We start from the raw sequence: 19,863 nt of genomic DNA, 5'->3' as shown, positions 1-19,863 counted from the left end.
AGCCCTTAGGCTCCTCGTCGTGGTTTGCACAGCCTGAGAGTTTTCATTTAGAGTTTTCACACTGTTTTAAAAATTCTCCATTTTTGTTTCAAAAATAGTTAAGCAAAGTCCACAAACCTCTGTTTTTGGCTTCACATTTTAGCTACATGGAAAAGGTAGAGAGAAACATGCAGAGAAATTCTTTAGATTTCAATAAATGAGATTACTCATAGTGACCAACATGGTTTTCCCTCCTTCCTCTGCTGTCAGGAATGAAGGAGGAAAGCAGCTATTTATTTAATCTCATCCCTATTCCTGGGATGTACAATCTACTATGAAATGAGGAAACCCACAGGTGAAATCTACTCCTTCTTACTCTGGGACACCTCCGATGATCCATATTGTGGGAAATAGAATAGATAGTGAAATGATCACAGAAACATATGACATTCTCCCCCGATGATCTCAGCAAGGTTGACACTGATGTTCTCCATGGGGACTGAAGTGGAATAAACCCAGAGAAACTACAGATTTCTCAATCGGAAGCACACCAGCTTCATTGTGCTCAAAGTCCAAACTCCCACTCCTAAGGATATAGCACCCACTCACCCTGCATTAAAAAATAAATACATGGATAATACATTTGATCTTTTCTACATCAATTATGGGTAAATATAATGAACAAATTGAAACTTTTTTTCATAATACAATGGGGCTGAGAAAGCAGAGAAGTGACAAATATACACACGCATCAAGCCTTGACAACTTGAGCATTTATTTCTTGTCACCTTTTATACAACAGAATGTTTTTTTTGAAGCAGACATATCCATTTTGAAACTCCCTAGTCATGCCTCCCTGATGGAATTCTTTTAAAAGACATGATCACTGTATTTCTACGTTCTTAGGTGGTCCAACTTGTTGGAAGTGGGGATAATCTAGTTATAATGGATTGGCCTTGCCCTATGAGATAGGTGTCATTCTAGAAACTCACTTGTAAGAGAAGAAAATTTGCATAAATGAGAGATAACTAGAAATAGAAAATGAATGGTCTGATACGTAAAATAGAAGTCTGATCTCACAGCTGTTTGTTTGAAGCAGTCTTCCTATTCTGCTTCTTTAGGTCCTTCTTCAATTTTACTATTAAAATTCTTCCCTAACATTTTTCATTCCTCTTCAGGTATCCTCTTCTTTCGAAATGCCAACCTTTAAAAGTCTACTGTCTGAAGCCTGGAGTCCTTTTATCCATAATGTTACCATGACAGGTCTCCTTTCATTCGATGCTTCTGTTGGTTCCCTTTTATAAGTCCCTGTCCTTCACTGGTCAGGGTCAAGTACCAGGGACCAGGAGACCAGACCCTCTCTTGGCAGAACCAGCAGGATAGAAAGGCTGTTAAGAATGTGGGTTCTGAAACAGGATAAAAGCAATTGACTTCTAGTTCTACCTTTACTTCTGTGTGACTGTAGGCACAGAGTTACTCACATTCTCTATGGCTGAGTCTCTTCAGCTATAAATGAAAATATCTTTCAGACTTGTTGGAAGATGAAAATGGCAAAATACGTATACTGCACTTTCCAAGATTCAGGGCTAAAATAAGAATCAGCAAAGGGAGCTGTTAGGGTGAGCTCTACCTTCCAGAGATGACATGGTCAGAAAGCAATGTTCTGGTTAGATGCTCTGCTCTCGCGAGACTGAGACTTGCATAAGGGGCTGGATGTGGAACATCCCCTAGTTCTGCAAGGCCTTGCCTGGATGACAGTCACATGGCCTAGGGTACGCTGCGGGACTGCTTCCTTTCCTCCTCATCACACACCCATCAGCACCACAGAGTTCTGTGTGAAATATGCTTTGTTGAAATGCACAGAATTTCCTTAATTGTCCATCTAATCTACATCATTTAGCACAATAGTTTTCCTTTGCAATGTGTCTGTTATTAGTCTCATCCCACCATGTTTTCAGATAATATGAATCTTCTGATAAGACACAGGCTGAATATTTGCATTCTTTCAAAATTCATTTGTTGAAATCCTAACCCCTAAAGTAATAATATTGGGAGATAGAGCCTTTGGGAGGTGATTAGGTCATGAGGGTGAAGACCTCATAAATGGGATTAGTGGCCTTTTAAAAAAGACCCCGGAGTGGTCCCTCGATGCCTCCTAAGTGAGAACACTGTGAGAAGATAAGTCATCGATGAACCAGGAAGAAGTCCTTCCCCAGAAAGCAAATCTACCGGAGCCTTGATCTTGGACTCCCCAGCCTCCAGAACTATGAGAAATACATTTCTGTTGTTTACTAGCCACCCAGTCTACGATACTCTGTGGTAGCAGCTCAAACAGGCTGAGATATGGTATTAATGTGGCAAATGGGCTTTGTTAATCACCTGGCAAGTCTGGATGCCTTCAGTACTGAAGAAGCTGGTGCATAGAGCCAGCAGCAAAAAGAAGCTTGGTCCATAAAAGGGCCTCAATCAGGAAGATCTAAAATGATAGCTTGTTGAAATGTTCCCTAGTCACCCAAGCTCGCAGCTAGTACAACTGCATGAGAAAGGGTCTGGGTGTTCATTATCTTCCGTTAGGTAAACATGGCTCATGTATGCCCTATAGTAGGACATGATGTTTACCTTCCTTTACTGTGATTTATACTTTCTTCCAAAAGTGGCTTCCACATTTCCTTACATTCTTTTTAAAAAAAATATATTTTTACTGATTCCAGAGTGAAAGGGAAAGGGCGAGAGAGATAGAAACATCAATGATGAGAGAGAATCATTGATCAGCTGCCTCCTGCACGCCCTACACCGGGAATCGAGCCCGCAACCTGGGCATGTGCTCTGACCAGGAATCAAACCGTGACCTCCCGCTTCATAGGTCGATGCTCAACCACTGGGCCACACCGGCTGAGCCATTTCTTTACATTCTTAAAAGGAAAGTACGGGCTGCCATTTGCTCTCTTGTAATAAAATCACAGTCATCCTTCGATGTTCAAGCTGTGCCACTGAGGACAAATGCCGGCAGGGGACCCTCCATGTGAGAGCTGCCTGCCCTGCCCGGAAGGGCTCCAGGCTGCTACGCTTTTTCACTTCTCATATTTTTTTAATAGTTTATCTCTCTCCTCCCTTGTTGCCAAGCTGTCAGTCAGCTGTCACTTTTTACTGCTGTCATGAGCCTGCCTTTATCACACCCCCAATTGGATGCTGCTAGTCTGTTGTCAGCTGAGCAATAAGACAATTGGGAGCTGGAACTGAATTTGCAATCAGTGGGGTGAGAGCACTGGAGGGAGATTTTGAGTTATGGGTTCTAGTTCCTGCTCGTCTTTATCTAGCTCTGTGACTACCAGGAGACACTTACCTTCTCTGGGCCTCAGTGCCTTCATCCATAAAAGAAGGAGGAGAGTGTGTGTGTGTGTGTGTGTGTGTGTAAAAGAGAAAGACACACAGATACGCAAAAAGAGAAAGAGGTCTTATCCGGACTTGAATCCTAAGTTTGTGTGGCTACCAGAAAGAATGCATGAAACTTTCCTGTGAGTTAACAGAATGCAGGGTGGGGTACCACTGACACTTAAATTGAAAAATTCAAGGACACATTTTAGTCATCACTTTAGTCAATCTCATTCCTCTGCTTTCCCTACTGAGCATCATCTTAAAACACTCTTCCCTTTGTTCCACAAGAGAATTCTCTCATTGTTGACCTTCTGACCCCTTTATCTTCTTTTCTCATTTCAGTCCTTGGCTCTTCCTCTACCAACCCTTTAAGTATTAAGAGTGCCAAAGGCCAGTCCAAATTTAAAGGGCAGGGCAATGATAAGAAGCCAACAACAAGTCTGAAAAGCAGCAACCTATGTGTCCCAGAAACCAACTGAAGGATGTGTCATAGTATGTCAATTACTGTGATCCGTCAAGTAAAATGAGGACTGAGAGGTGACCACAGGATGCAGAGACATGGAAGTCACAGGTGACCTGGACAGGACAAAAACCGTTTCAGTGAAGTAGCTTTAAGAGAGAACAATGGTAATGAAATTAGCAACAACAAATATTAACAAGTCTTGCAAGAAGTTTTGGTCCTGAGAGAAAGAAGGAAATGAGGCAGTAGTGGAAGGGAGAGGTGGACTCAAGAGAGAATTTTTTCAAAAGGTGTAAAACCTAACAGCATTTTTGTATGCTAATAGGAATGATCCAGAAGAAAGGAAAAATGATGATGCAAAAGAGAGAAGAAAAACTTGTTAGAACAACAGTCCTTAGGTTTGGGAGAAGGATGGGCTCTGACAAAGAGTGGAGTGGAGGAAGGGCCTCAGACAGGAGCAAGGCCAGTTCACCCACAGGACCGGGTGTGGAGATGGAGACCAGGCCCCAGAGGCACACAACTGCGTAGACGTGGTGGAAGCAGAGGACAGAATTCTCACCTGACTGCCTCTATTTTCTCAGTCATGATCTGAGGATGAAATTAGAGCCTTTACTATTAGATGTTTACAAAGGAAGGAAAATGCATGGTTAGTTATTTAAAAGAGGAAAATGTGGTATGCTTGCCAGGCAGATCAAGGTTCCATCTGAATTTAGGAGTCATGGGTTTAGAGTAGACCAATAAGTATGGCAGGATGTCTTCTCCTAATTAAATACAAAGGAAAGGGGGCAAAAGATTTGAAAGTATATGCAAAAGAGTATTACAATAGAATATTAAAATTAGGCTGGGGAAGAAGGAGGGGAATTAGGGTAAGAGAAGAATGAAAGTGAGGGGTTGGCTCAATCAATGGGTGGTAGGTTCTCTGAAGGTCAAAAGGCTGAGTCAGAGTGATAAAGAGAATAAATAAACTGATCTATTTATATGGCAGAGTAGTTTTCTCTTTTTTAAAAATATGTTTTTATTGATTTTTAGAGAGAGAGGAAGGGATAAAAGCATCAATGATGACAGAGAAACATCGATTGGCTGCCTCCTTCATGCCCCTTTCCGGGCATCAAGCCCGCCATCGGGGCATGTGCCCTGACTGGGAATTGAACCGATATCTCTGGGTTCCTGGGTTGACACTTAACCAGCCAGGCTCTCTTTTTTCTTTTTAGTACCTCTCTATTTTCATGTGCTCACTAATAAAGAGAGAAGAACACTGCCCTTTATATGCAGGTGACAATAAATGTGCTAGGTTATAAAAGAATGGGATGGGGTGTTAATAAGATGAACTCATCTCCATTGGGACTCTACTGTATGTCAGGCATTGTGCTAGGCATCTGCCACACACTAATTCATTCAGTCACAACATCATACCTATGGGGTTATAAGGCAAAAATAATCACGAGCATTAAAGAACCTAAGCTCAGGGTCATTTCACTTATACTAGTACAGGTCACAGAGCAACACGTATGTGCAACTTTGGTGTTAAAGAGATTTCCCATCCAAAAATAAATTCATATAATGAAACATTTTCCATTGAACATTCGTTCTGTATACTGTGTCCAGCTCTTTGACAATAAAGCAGTGGAGGGGGAGGAGGACATGAGGTCACAGCAGGTGCCACAAGCCAAATGTTACTGAATCCCTATGTGACAGACATGTTCTGTGTTTTAACAGTTATCCGCATTATAAAGCCTCACAGATTTTGCTGAAATATGGCGTTTTCCCTTCCCTGTTTACTATCCATTATTATATATTATTATAGCACATTGTATTAATAATTTAATTGTACCTTCTTCTTTGTTTTTACTTAAACCCATTTTTGCCATGACCAAATAATATTTGTAAAGGGAGAAAGATATAAGCATTCAAAAACTGTGTTTGTATTTTAAAATCACATTGGCAACTTTGCCTTTGGAATTACTAAGTATTTTTCAACATCTCAACAAAATAATACTCTTTTAAGACTGGAGGCATTAGAATGATTGTCATTCATGCAAATAATCACTTACTTACACTATATGAGTTTGTGTTGGATAAAGCAAATTACCATTTGAAAATAACTCAAATAACACTCTGGGCTAAGACCTCGCTTATGAATGTTATCTTGGCCACAATATTTCTTAACCTTCTTCCATTTAGCGAAATGTATTTATGGTAATACAGTATAAATTAATAAACTATTCAATTGCCACAGGTGTATTAAACACATAATGATGGAGGGATATGTCATATGCAAATGAATTTAAAACAGTATTTATTTGGAATTCTATAGCAGTAATAATTAAGATGTGCTATAACCACCTATTTATCTAAAGATGTATATTTTTACTTTATATTATATGAAAAACATAAAAACATGTCAAAAATAAGGTTCATATTTTAAAAATATGATCTAAAGTATAAGCTGTGTTTGAGATAATCGTGGATCTAATGTATAACAACTATATTTTTCAAAAGTTGAAATTTATCAGACATAAGAAAATTGTATTTATACAAATACATATTATACATACATATATGTATGTATCTGAAAATCAATGGTTATCTTAGTTTCACTTAGCTTGATAGTATTCAAAACTGTAAATAAACCATTTAATGTTTTTGACAAATGACCAACATTGACAGGAAGCTTGGACAGTACAAAAAAATGGAATAAAAATTCATAGGGCCCCAACTTTAATCTAGTCTGTGACAATAACCAGCTGTGTGAGTTCAAGACAATCTCTGCCCCCTGGGCCTGCTCTCTGAACTCTGTAAAGTAAGGACTGGGCAAGGTGCTCTAACTGAAATTGTATGACTCACTCATTTGACTTGGTATTAGGCATATTTTTCTTCAATGAAATATTTACTAATAAGAAACTCAAATAAACCAGCATTGGGGTGTGGATGAAGACAACTGTCTCCATAGCAAAATCTGGATGAGCTCTGTAAGTCCAGAACACAGAGAGTACTGCCTGCATAGCACGGATGGACATTAAATCGTTTCCTGCCTTCATTTCAAGGATGGGGAAGAGACAGCTGTCCCTGAACTCTTTTTGAGGACACAGTCAGTTACAAAACAGCAGCATCCCCAGCTAGTGTGAATCCCACTGAAGCAAACTTACTATTCACAAGGGAGAAATACTTCTGGTGGCAGTAAAAACAATTTTGCTAGGTTTAATCAAAAGTGAAAAGGAATTCTAAAATGTTCCCTTTGAGCCACATCATCCGTTGCTAATTCAGGGTGGGCCTAGCAACCAGGGTAATAAAAAATGTCCTTAGTAACTGAGAAAGAGAAATGGCAATTAAGCGCTTTTGTGACCCAACACAGAATACCCAACTCTCTATTAAGATAATATAAATAATAAAAAATGGAAGAAGGGAAAAAGTGAAGAAAATAGCATGGAAAATGAAAGTAATCCAAGCAGCAAACTTTAGCACTGATTTACTTAGAACAGTTATTATTATACATATACATCAATGGATATAAGCTGAATGCAAAGGTTGAGAAATAGGCTTGATGATGACTTCTTTAACAAAACAACAAGGAAAGAACCAAAACAGTAAGTGTTAAAAGTCAAAACAGCTTGTTTTAGCAAACAAATAAATAAGATAAAAGAAAGGAAGATCTCAATATCAGAAGTAACCATTCAGTGATAGGTCGGACAAATGATTATTTAAAATCTTTGCAAATCACAGCATGGTGAAATGGAATTCGATTCTCTAATTAACCATGCTTATGCTGAGAAGATAAAATTGGCAAGAAGAACACCAATTCCTACACAGTTGGGAAATAATTTGACAAACAGAGTCAAACGTACTGACCTGCTCACATCAGGAAACCTGATGGGATAGTAAATAACTTGGCACTTGGGTCTGATGATGCTTTCCAGATCCTTGGGTCTGTGGTCAGGAATCAGCTTCATAAATTTCCCAATAGAAGTGAGAAATGACTCCATATTAAAAAGAGAGTTGAATACCACCACATCAGCCACCAGGCTATAAAGGGAAAGGATAAATACAAATGATGAGCCCAACAGAGTTTACACTGCACCTTGGGCTTGCAAAAAAAAAAAAATACTCTGCACTTCCATAAGTAGTTATCAAAATGCCTCTAATAGATAAGTTCATTTTGTTATATTATACTAGAGGCCCCATGTACGAAATTCATGCAAGGGGCTTGGCCCTCGCAGCCCCAGCTGGCCCTTACGGCCCTGGCTTCGTCTGGAAGGTCGTCCGGATGGTCATTTGGCTGTTTGGTCTAATTAGCATATTAGCTTTTTATTTATATAGGATCATGGGAAGTTAGATTGTTGGTGTCAGGATGAAAGGCAGGAGAGGAATTAAATGATTTAATGCTTTCCTGTGAGGCTTCAAAGCCAATTATATTCTTCTACAATGTCAGGAACTTTCTATACTATCAATAGCAATAAATACAGTAGGACCTTTTGCTTTGTGACCCAACCACCCATGTTGGTTTCTCTGTCAGTGATGGAGGTTGTTTTATACCATACTACTGAGAACAGAATGTCTGCCATATTTTTCACTACCTTCAAGGGGACTAATTGAGATAAAGCTGTTTTATACTAGAGCATACCTTCAAAGTATGTGGTTGAAGTCTCTTTCTTGTTTTAACCCTTGCTTCAAGAAACTTTTTAAAGTTCTGGGCTATACAGGAGGGATCATATGGGGTCTCTACAAATAATTTCACCAAGATATTTGAAATAGTCAGAGAAGTAAAAGAAATTGGTAGAAATCATTACATAAAGGAACTCATTATAAAGAATCATAATACCATGGACTTTTCATAATTAAACAAAAGAAATGCAATATTGGCTACTGCTTTAGATGAAAGACTGTGCTCCTCCCCATAATATTTTTAAAAAACAAAAAGCAATCTGAAATACATAGCTATAAGGCAACGTGAAAACAAAGTCTGTGTGTCATAAATACATGAGCAATTTTCAGAATTTTCTATAACATATTCTTAGAAACCAATGAACACAAATGATAACCATGGATGAGGGCAGGATAAAACATAAGTACAGGGTGAGGCAAAAGTATGTTTACAATTGTGAGTACACAAAACACAGAGTTTATATTCTTGTGTTATTGTATTATTTTCCATATGAACAACTGTGAACCCACTTTTGCCCCACCCTGTCTATAGTATAAATATGTACTATGTTCCCTTTATGCATCAAAATACTGATTTCAGAGATCATTGTTTTGATTTTTTTAAAATGGCCCTCTTTGCTTTAAGCAGGGGATTTTCAACTGGAGTGCCACAAGAATTTTTAAAACATGCAATATCTGACTATTTAGTTAGGGGTACTGACCTCTTTTCCCTTAGATTGTCAATTAAAAAATGACAGCAGCCAACACAGCAATAGCTGTCTGGTGTGATTGAATCAAAATTATACCTATTTTTTAATCATATTAGCATAAAATATATTTTTGGGTGTGCTGCAGAATTTTAGTAATTAGTTTTTGTGTGCCATGAGATAAAAAAGGTTGATAATCGCTGTTTTACCTAGTAAGCAATGAAACGGTGTCTCAGTGTCACCGGATCTCAATAAAATGAATACAAATGCTTTGATATAGGATCCAATAGAAAAAACAGTTTTACTTCACCTTTAAAATGGTAGGTAAAAAAAAAAAAAAAGACTGAAAAGAGACATGCAAGTCCATAGACTGCAAAACACAGATGAATAAGCAGAGCTTATAGAAGAGGAATACATACCATAGCACAGCCTCAGGTTAGTTTAATTCACATTTACTGAGACAGCTAAAGTTCCTGTTATTAATATAGAGCGGAATAAAAAACCAACAAAAAGAATGTTGACCTGTCACCCCTATGCCTGCCTCACAAAACTGCTTTCCCATACAAGTTATTTTTTTTTTTAGTTGTGACCTAGTGCCAATTTGGGGATAGGGGTGATTACAACATGGATAATACAAAAGAATGTCAGAGAAGTGCTGACACAACACCAAGCAATAAGGAAGCCAATATAATAATATAGCAAAAGTTGAAGGATGTTTTACAGCTAGTCTGTTTTCACCATATGTCACATATTGTAATAGCGACCCACAGGTCATCATATATAGTTGCGACATGTGTTCGTAAGTCAGAGGGTTAGTGAAACCTCTATTTAAGGTGAGTGCTTATGTCAGTCATCTCTAAAGTCCTTAACTGCCACACGGCCAGGAAAGAAATCTCCCAGTGCCAACAAAAGCAGAAGTCAGCAAGAAAACTAGAGAAACATTTGAGGAAGCGGGAGTCATATGTTTCAAAGAGAATCTGAACAGGACTGCTTCCTGACACTCTTATTTTTCCTCTGGATAACTGTGAGCCATTTTTTTCTTATTAACAAGCCAACCATGATCAAGTCCACTTTTTTCTCTCCAAGCATGTCTAACAGTTTACCCTCTTGAGAAGAGCAATGCTGAAAAATCATGTAGGAGTTTTTATAGTCTCATTGCTACAAGCAAAAACAATCTTTTATGAAAGAGAGAGATGAGGGGCAGTAAGCTAAATTTTTTTTTTCAAATATCCGCATACAACCCAACTACTTACAATCTTAACACCCAGTCTATGCTAAATTAAAGATCCAAGATAGTTTACAGAAATACTCTTTTTCATGCATTTCCTCCCTGATATGAGTGAGTGTAACTTCCATTAACTTTAAAGCCACCCATAAAGGGAAAAATGGGCTTAATTTTTTCCCCCAGTTATTTCTCAAGGGTAATAAACACACACTATCTGAGGAAAAGAATGATGCTAATTCAAGAAATCAAAAGAATATTACAAATGTTTTCCATATTGATAAAGCACAAAATGATTTTATTTTTGTTTTTAAAACATATTTCCCTTCTCTGTTTCAATATAAAAGAAAGTATTTTAATTTTATTATGAAATTTTAAAATGGTTGCTTTTTTATGAGACATTTGATGGGAAGCAGTTCCACTCTTTTGATAGCACTGCTACTTCACAATTGAAGCAGCTTGTAAAAATGATTGCAGAAAAGCATTTACAAAATGCTCAAAACACAGACGCAGCGCCATAGAGCTGCTTTTCTATGTCAACTAAACTATGGACTATACTTGCAAGAGTTGAGAGTCTCTTTAAACACATCAACAATCCCAATTGCTAATAACTGTTTAAAAAGGTGAGTAAAAATTAGCCATTCACAGCCAAACTTAGTCAATTCGATTGTTGCAGTTGTGTGAATAGGATGCAATAGCCAAGCCGTTTCAGGGTTGTTATTCACTTCTTTCATTAAGTAAGCTTCAGGAGATACACTTTGTTGAAGTAACAAGAGAGAAGGACCATCACCTTTGAAATGTCATGGTATTTTAAGGCAGTGCAATTTCAGAAGACTCAATGAGGGGGCGAAAAATACCAACAACTACCTAAAGATTCATTTTCCATAGTTTTCTCTTACAAATTATATAAAAACAAACAAACCTCCTTGCTCCATTATGTCTTATTTTTTGTTTACTCCTCTGAAAATTTCTATTTTGATTTTAGCTGGATTCATTGAAAGTGGTTGGCAAAAGAGCAGGCTGACTGCCCTTTCCTGAAAGTATGTCTTAAACAGCAGATGAGAGAATCAGGAGTGAAGAAGGTCCCTGTGAACCCGTTGATTCCATTGTGAATGTTGTAGAAAGTAGATAATTAATTCAACATATTAGATCTTATATACATATACATATGTATATATTTATTTTATAAAAGGATTAGCTGTGATCCTATACATATATTGCAGAGGCACAAGTAATTACTACCATGGAAGGTATGTTTAAATAAACACTGTACCTATCTTAAGGTGTTTTAAAATAAGGGTACATTAGGTCTCCAGATTTAAAAGCTAACCATCTATCAAGATAGAAGTAGCAAAGGACTAAATATCATGATACAGTCGATACCTACCATGAGAGAATTTGGTTGTATCCATACTGGAAATCCCTCTCCTGACATTTCTTGACAGGATATACCAATTGGTTCTCGTGGAAGTAGAGAATCTTTTTCAGCTTCCCAAGGTCAGGGCGAAGGGCAGCCAGTTCAGTCAGGTTAAGCACTGAGCTTGCAAAGAGGGTCCTAGGAAATAAGGAAATGAGGGTTCACTGTCCAGAGCACGCTTGATGGGTGTCATCCTTTGCCCTTCTCCCCCCTCCCCACATCCTACCCCCAGAAAAACACGTGCCCTACAGGGACACATCAATAGTTAAGAATTAATACCATGTAGCAGCATTCCAAGTCTTGATCTCTGAAAAAAGCAGCTGCTAAGAACTATAAAAGCTCCAAATCTCATTGGTCTTCTCAGCTCAGTTACTGAGAGATGCAAAAAAAAAAAAAAAACCTGGATGGGTTTTATTGAAAAAGGCAAGAAAAGCTCTATCTGAAGGACAAATGGAACAAAGATAAGGCTGACTGGGGAATACTTGGCTTGCCAGTTTCATTACACTTTACTTCTTTATGCAACCAACTACTGAAATTCAATATACAAGCAGAGATGGCACATGCTCATGTTATGACATAAACCCTTTTGATTTATGCAATAGACTTATCTAGTGTGGTCTTTTTCTCTTGGTATGTTTTCTCACCATGCCTCCCCCCCTTCTTTTAATGATTCTGCAATATTTCTGGGTGGGTGGGGGGTGCTAATCTTTTTTCTCTGCTACTGGACTACTAGTGGCACCAGATATACAATTTGTAAAACCCCTTCTAGATCACATAGATATTTAAAAAATGAAGAAAGGCTGATTGATTCCCTTTCTTTGGGGGAGGGGAGGAAACTGAAAGCTTACCTGCCATGTTTATAAAGGAAAGTGTCTATCAACTCACTCCTTCCCCAAACACTTACTAAATGCCTACTACGTGGCAGGGTCTAGCCAGGAAGAACAGAAAAGACGGACAAGGCTGCCCACTGCAATGAATGCTGCCTGTCATAGTGACGTACACAAAGTACTGAAGTTACAAACAGGAAGGAGAGAGAACTGTCTGGGACAACCTGAAAATGTTTCACTAACGAGGTATCTACCACGTATGGACACAGGAGGTGCAAATTACAGTCCCTGAGCAGCCAAGTACATTTAGATGGCACAATTTTGATGGAATACCACCTTTATAACATAATGCAGCACCATTTGACCCTTGCAGCTTTAATTCCCAGTCTAAAAAATGAGGTTCGGGAAGGTTATGAGTGTTCCTGGAATCACACTGTTGGAAAGTGGCAAAGCAGGGCTCCCGGTCTCTCAGCCCCAAGTGCTTTCCATTACGCCAGGGACATGAATTGGTCATGGGCGAGTTACATTGCAAATGCATTTTTCTGTACTTAATAAATACAAAATATCATCCTTGTTATTACCATGATTACAACTCCTATAAATCCGCCCTGGCTGACAAGCCAAATGGCTAACTTCAGGTGTTTATATGATCTGCAGCACTAGCCTTTCACATAAGAAGAGTGATTACATAATAAGTGCATGTATCATAAATAGGAATTCAAGTGTCTTCTTCATGGGCTACAAAAGGCACATGATCAAAAAGCAGTGATCTCAATTTTACACCCACATTGCTATATTAATGTCATGGTTTGTTGCTCTAAAGTAAAAAAAAAAAATTAAAAATCTTACAAAGGAGATACACTATTGTTTAAATTGTCTCCGCGTACCTAACTAAAGCAAAGAAAAAAACTATGGCCAGAAAATGCCCTATTTTCACCAAAAATATTCCCACCACCACCTCGTACAAGTCTTTCAAGAACTAAAATTGAAAATTCTGAAATATGAAGGTATTTGCTTATCTACAAATCTTATCCTTAGTAGAGAGAACAATAAAACATTAATCTCAATCAATATTTTCTTAAAAGAAACTAGATGGCCACTTGTGGGTCTACTTATTGGAAAATTCTCCCCCTTTCCCTGTATCCCCACTCCCAGCCCCAACATACAAACCCATTCTTAATCATTAAGACCTGAGTAAGTTCAACATTTTTCACACACAAGGTAGAAAAATTCATTAAATGTGGTCCCCTTATTAATTGTTAATTACAAAGAAAAAATGGTACCTTTAAAATGGAGAAATTTGGTATACATGAATTTATCCAAGTGATCAAACTAAATATGACCTAATGGGACAAATTCATATCTTATATTTCCCAATACAATATCCTGAGAAAGATTCAAATCACCAATGAGAAAGATACAAATCTGCCAGAAAAGCCTGATCTGAATTTGGTCATGAGGAAACGGACACATATCTTGCAAAATAACTGGGCTGGATCTCCAAGAAGGTCAATGTCATTAAAGAAAAAATATATATATAGATTAAAGGAAAATAAAGAAACCCCAAAGCAAAATGCCACTCTGATACTGGATAGGGAAAAAGCAGCTATAAAGGAATTATGCAGACAACAGGGAGATTCTGAATATGGGCTGAATATAAGATTGTAAATTTTCATCAGGCTTAACTTTCTTAAGTTTAATAATTTTAATGGGTTTATATAGGATATTATCTTTCTTTTTAGGATGACTGTTGAATTGTTTATGTGTGAAGTTACATGATGTCTGCAACTAAATCTTAAATTGTCCAGTCAAAAGGCTACTAATAATAAGTATTCATATGTATATATTTACATAGAGAAATAAAAAATGTGCAAATATTAACAATTAAGTGATTGGCATATTGTAATTCATTGATCTAGTCTTGCAAATTTTTGTTAAGTTATACATTATAAAACTACAGTTCTGGGGAATATGCACAAAATGGCCTTAAATAGAAGGGAAAACTATGCTACATGCCATAAGCAATAAATCCATCATATATGCACTTTTAGTCATAATCCAACTGTTAATTTCCCACATGAGAATTATCCTCAGGGTGGACCTGAGAAATCAGTAGAAAATGTTTAACCAAGGTGAGTCCTACTCCTACCACACCCCTCTTCTCATCCTACGAGCTGATCACTGCCTTCCAAGTCAAACTCCCAAATGAAACAATGCAATACATTCAGAAATGAAATGGCAATGATTTTCAAAATATTAACCACACCAACACTTCCTGTAGTTTCTTCAGTCATTAACAGGAAATTCATTATATTTTTATTGCTGATCTTGAAATAGTCCTCATGCTCCTAATTTGTGGAAATTAGCTCTATCATTAGTAAAACAGGTCTCTGCTTTTTCACTTGTAAAGGGTAGTTAAATTGGCCAATAAGCAACTCCTCAAATATTCAGCTGGATGATTCCCCAAAATAAGCAATGAATAAGCCCTCAAAAGGAATGCAGGTGTGACTTATAGGCAATTTTCACTTTGCTTCCTTCCATCAATTAAAAAACAAAGTTTACAATCATACAATGAGTGACAGCACTCCATCAGCAGCTAATCCCTTGGCTCCCCACATTCCTCTTGCCTCAGGTATTATTTAAGCAATAAATCCTAGCAAGGTGAGCTTTAGCATCCCACACTGCGAGTCTGGCAGGAAGGGGCACAAGGTGATAGTGAACACCAGTAGGAACAAGATAATTCCTGACAGCTGCTGCTTGAGCACACGTTAAATTGAACAGTTTATCTCAGCGTGAAGATGTTATAAGGTTTTATGTTTAATATTTTTAAATTAACATAAAACCCAGAGAAAGCAGTTGGGCAATCTTTCACAAACATGACAAACTACAATCACTGCATAAGCTGGATTAGTACTTATTACCACGCGACTACAGAATTAAGCTGTTTTTAGACCACCAAAGAGCTTTAAATTGCAACTTTTGTCTCTGTAAGAGAAACCTATATTTAAAATGTCTGCTAAATTCAAATTGGCGGCTACATCATTAAGTTACCACCTCACGAAAAGTGTAAGTAAGCCACTATTAGAATCCAAAAGGCTCAGGCTGCCGGCACGTTAGCACCTTTCCATGTATTTGGGATTGTGTCCCTACACATGGTTCGATTGTTCTCAGTGCCCATTATATCTGCCATCTGAGTCATATTTGCTTGAGAAATACAAAATCATTCAACGCAGTGAAATTCAACATTCGAGGTTGTATCCTTTTCTTGAATAAACTGGTTGCTTGCCTTTCACCCTGCTGCCTTAATATGTAAAAAGAGATGCTAAGGTACATTTAAGCAATGTAGGAGTGAGGACACTATTATCAGGATGCACAACTCTGTATCTTAAAGGAAATGGAAAAACAACGAAAGGAGAAACAGAGACAGGCATTCAGTATTCAACCACCACGACACATAATCTAGTCATACTCCCTCATTCCTCATTCCTGCCCCATGAAATCTTTTCAACAGCTGCCCTACCCACTCACCCCCAACCACTTAAAACAAATCAGGATATATTACACAGGTTGACACAGATACCGGTTTGGGTTGTCACTCATACTGAATGATTCATTGTAGGGCTCCGTAGGCCCTGGCCAAAAGAGTCAATTCCGTTCTTCCAGCTGTGTGGCTTCACTCAATGCCTTGTCTAGATTCACATTGCTCAGCCTCATTCCCAAAGTCTTTGTTCTTTTCTGATTCCTGTCCCTTGATATCCCCTCTCCAGGACTGTAGACCCTGTACTTGCTGTGATGTAGCATTTTCTACGATGATGGAAATGTTCTATATCTGTACTCTCTAATATAGTAGCGACTAGCTACATATGGCTATCCAGCACTTGAAATGTAGCGAGTGCAACCAAGGAACTGAACTTTAAATTTAATTTAATTTAATTAACTTAAGTATAAACTAAATAGCCATACAGTAATGCCTGCTGTGTAGGAAAGCACAGCTCTGAAGGGACCAGCTTGACTTAACCTAACACTCCACCCATGGCACCTGAATGCATTTCCTCACTTAATTGATCTGCTTGTACAGATCCTTGACTGGATTCTAGTAATCTAATTGTGAAGTTCCTCCTGGCCAGGCTCTCCAATTCTGGAATGACACTATTTCCTTTTTCCTTCTGATAATTAGAAAACACATATTCATTGCAGAAATGTTTTAAGTACAAAAAATATATATAAATTAAAGAAATATCACCCACAACCACCCCAAAAAGAGATAGCCACTATTTGCATTCCAGCAATCATTTAGCCAATTGTATGTTGAGAATCATCATTTGCAAGATACTAGACTAAATGACAGACATAAAATAGGAAACAAAGTAGCTAAGGCAAGATGAAAATTGACAGGTTGAGGAACTAAAGACCCAGGAGGCTGGAGCAATTCATTCAATAAGAAAATGGCCAGAGAAGAGCCTGAGGAAATCAATGGGCCTCTGGAAGACATGAACATAACTGTGGATTTTATGTTAACAACAATAGGTACAAACTGAAGGATTTAAGCAGGGAAAATACAAAAGTATATATGTATCTCGAGTGCATTTACTCTTGTTCCCTTTACTTTCTAATTACATATATATATATATATATATATATATAAATACATTGTTAGATAGGGATTTTTTGCTAGTAACACTTAACACAACATGTTGTTCTACTATTTTAAAAATTATTCTTAAAACATATGATTTTAATATATTTAATAATGTGATATGCATAACACCCCTAAGGCATGATTTTTATATTCATATACATAAAGCTTTACATTTTTGATTGCATAATCTCTTATATTTCTATTAAGTTTATGTATTTCATAAGTTTTTTTATTGCTTTTTCACATCAGAAAATTTTACTTACTATCAATGGAAACAGATCGTGAGGAATGTTTGGAAGAAGGAAGAACAGGAAGGAGAGGAGAAAGGAGGGTGGCTGGGCTAAGATATCAGGTGAGGAGAGGGGCCTGGCTGGGCTTGCGGATAGCACCACCAGGTTTGCTGATGAACTAGACATAAAGAGGGAAGAATGGAGTACTAGCTTTTCCTTTGCATTATCACCTCCAATGTTTGTAAATCGTGATTCAATATAACAGCAGTTCAATAAAACATACAGGCCTACATGAAAATCACTCCCAAACATTTCAAAAGCCTTTGGCTTAAATATTCTTTTGTAATTTGTAAAACCTGTGTAGAAAGATAACTGAGTTCTAATATTCATTAATCATTGATACACAAATTTCATTTTCAGCCAGCATGCTTCAGTTGCCAGCTCCTTCATCTTAATTAGAACACCTTTACTACACGTTTAAATGCTATGGATTTTCAAAAAGAACAGTGCATAACAAAATGTTTCCATTTGCTAAGACAACTAAGAATACAAGATTAAAATCCTATCTAAAAGGAAAGGAAATGTAGTCATTTCATTTCCTAGCTTCTTGTGGTGAGTAATTTACAGGCTGCTTAGAAAAGAGTATCCTGGTTCCCAAAAGCTGTCCCGTGGTGTGCTGGCCAGGAGGGCACCGTGTAAAGAACACTTGCACAGGAGGCACGGAATCCAGGTCTGCAGGAGGACCTGCCACTGAGCCACACCTCCACCTGGCTTCTTAACACCTGTGCACTCTGCAGACACCGGCGCTCTGGCTTCTCTGCGGAGGCTTAAGGAGACAAATTACACGGTACCTGTTGGAACTTTGTTACTAAAGGCGTCACTGAAATTTAGGCATCTCAACTACTCCAGCAACCTCTCAAGTCTTTTCACTCTTGGTTTCTGGCATAATGCCTAATCCATAAAAGACACTCAATAATTATGTTTGTAACAACAAAGGATGAAACAGGAAGGAAGGCTGGGCATAAGTATTGAAAAAAGAAATCTCTAAACAAATGGAAATTGTTACTGTGTGCACAAACATTTTTTATGTATTTTGAAACTAGAACTCATTTTTTTTTTAATATATTTTTATTGATTTCAGAGAAGAAGGGAGAGGGAAGGAGAGATAGAAACATCAAGCTGAGAGAGAATCATCATCCATCAGCTGCCTCCTGCATGCCCCCTACTGGGGATGGAGCCCCCTACCCAGGCATGTGCTCTGCCTAGGAATCGAGTTGTGACCTCCTGGTTCATAGGTCGATACTCAACCACTGAGCCGCGCCAGCCTGGCAGAACTCATTGTTAAGAGTATTCTTAAACACACAAAGTAATATGAACTGCTCAGAACATTTATACATAAACCTGTTTTAGACATTCTACCAATAAGTCAACAAATCAAAATACTGTCAGATCTCTTGACTTGACAATATAAGAAGTACAAGATATCATCCCTTTTGGAAACGAGCTGACAATGTAATTGGTAAAATAAGCCAAAAATTCCGGAAACACTGAATAACAATAACAAGATAAGTACCTTCTGTCCTGTACAAGCAGCGTCACGAAGCAGCACAGCTGACTGGGAATTCAGGGAGAAGCACTAAATGCTATGGTTTGGTTGGAAGACAAAAGAGAGAGTGAGGAAAACCAAGAAGCCTCAAGATTCTGGGGGGTGGCAGAAACCTGGGTCCTGAGGCCTTGGATCTTGAAGCATCAGTACGATTTAAATAAGTCCGGGGAGAAGGGACAGTTTGCTAAAGTTTAGCAAAAAGATAAGTGATCAGATAAAATTGTTAAGGAGGTCTTCCATCAGACCCAGAGGTGCCCAAATGCAGGGTAGGAAGTTTGTAAAAGTCTGTGCTTTGTCTGTTAGCATATGGGAGTGCAATGTACATTTATTATTGTACTAACAATGCCTTATTTCTTATTATCTTAACTGAGTTGTGACTGCTCACTGGCTAAGAAAAGTGATAGTAAATTGAAATAATGAGAGTCAAATAAAATACCACCATCATTACCACTTTCAACATAAGGAAGGTTGCCCTGTACATATCCAAATACAGATAATACCAGTTCATTTAAAACCATGGCTCTCCATCATCACTTTGTGATAATGAAATCCTGAAGTCACCATAATGTGATAGTATTCTGAAGGAAGAGAGGGAACTGTGTACCGTGCAAGTTTTTGAAATATATATCATTTTATTTAATCATCACCCTAAGAGATGTGTCTTATTATCCCCATCTTACCAGTTCACTAAAGCACAAGAGGTCTGGTTAGATGCTAAGACAAGCAGTTTCTATGAGGCAGAGATGAGTTTCAAATCCAAGTA

General features: G+C 37.9%; 1 protein-coding gene across 5 annotated transcripts in view; it reads right to left on the bottom strand.

Annotated features, from left to right (window-relative positions):
- Nucleotides 1-19,863, bottom strand: part of GTDC1 (glycosyltransferase like domain containing 1) — a 313,164-nt gene that overhangs the window by 179,759 nt on the left and 113,542 nt on the right. For 4 of the 5 annotated variants that reach the window (XM_036320158.1, XM_036320157.1, XM_036320156.1 and 1 more), the window contains 2 exons: nt 11,769-11,936; nt 7,661-7,834 (listed from right to left, as the gene is read on the bottom strand). In XM_036320158.1, the coding sequence (XP_036176051.1) occupies nt 7,661-7,834; nt 11,769-11,936 (342 nt within the window). Of the gene's footprint in view, nt 1-7,660; nt 7,835-8,432; nt 8,531-11,768; nt 11,937-19,863 lie in introns of those variants that run through there. The other variant, XM_036320160.1, reaches the window with a different exon arrangement.

The sequence above is a fragment of the Myotis myotis genome, unplaced genomic scaffold (assembly GCF_014108235.1).
Source record: "Myotis myotis isolate mMyoMyo1 unplaced genomic scaffold, mMyoMyo1.p scaffold_m19_p_8, whole genome shotgun sequence".
Taxonomy (NCBI): domain Eukaryota; kingdom Metazoa; phylum Chordata; class Mammalia; order Chiroptera; family Vespertilionidae; genus Myotis; species Myotis myotis.
Note: the sequence above shows the minus strand (reverse complement) of the source record. Positions and strands in the feature narration are given on the sequence as shown.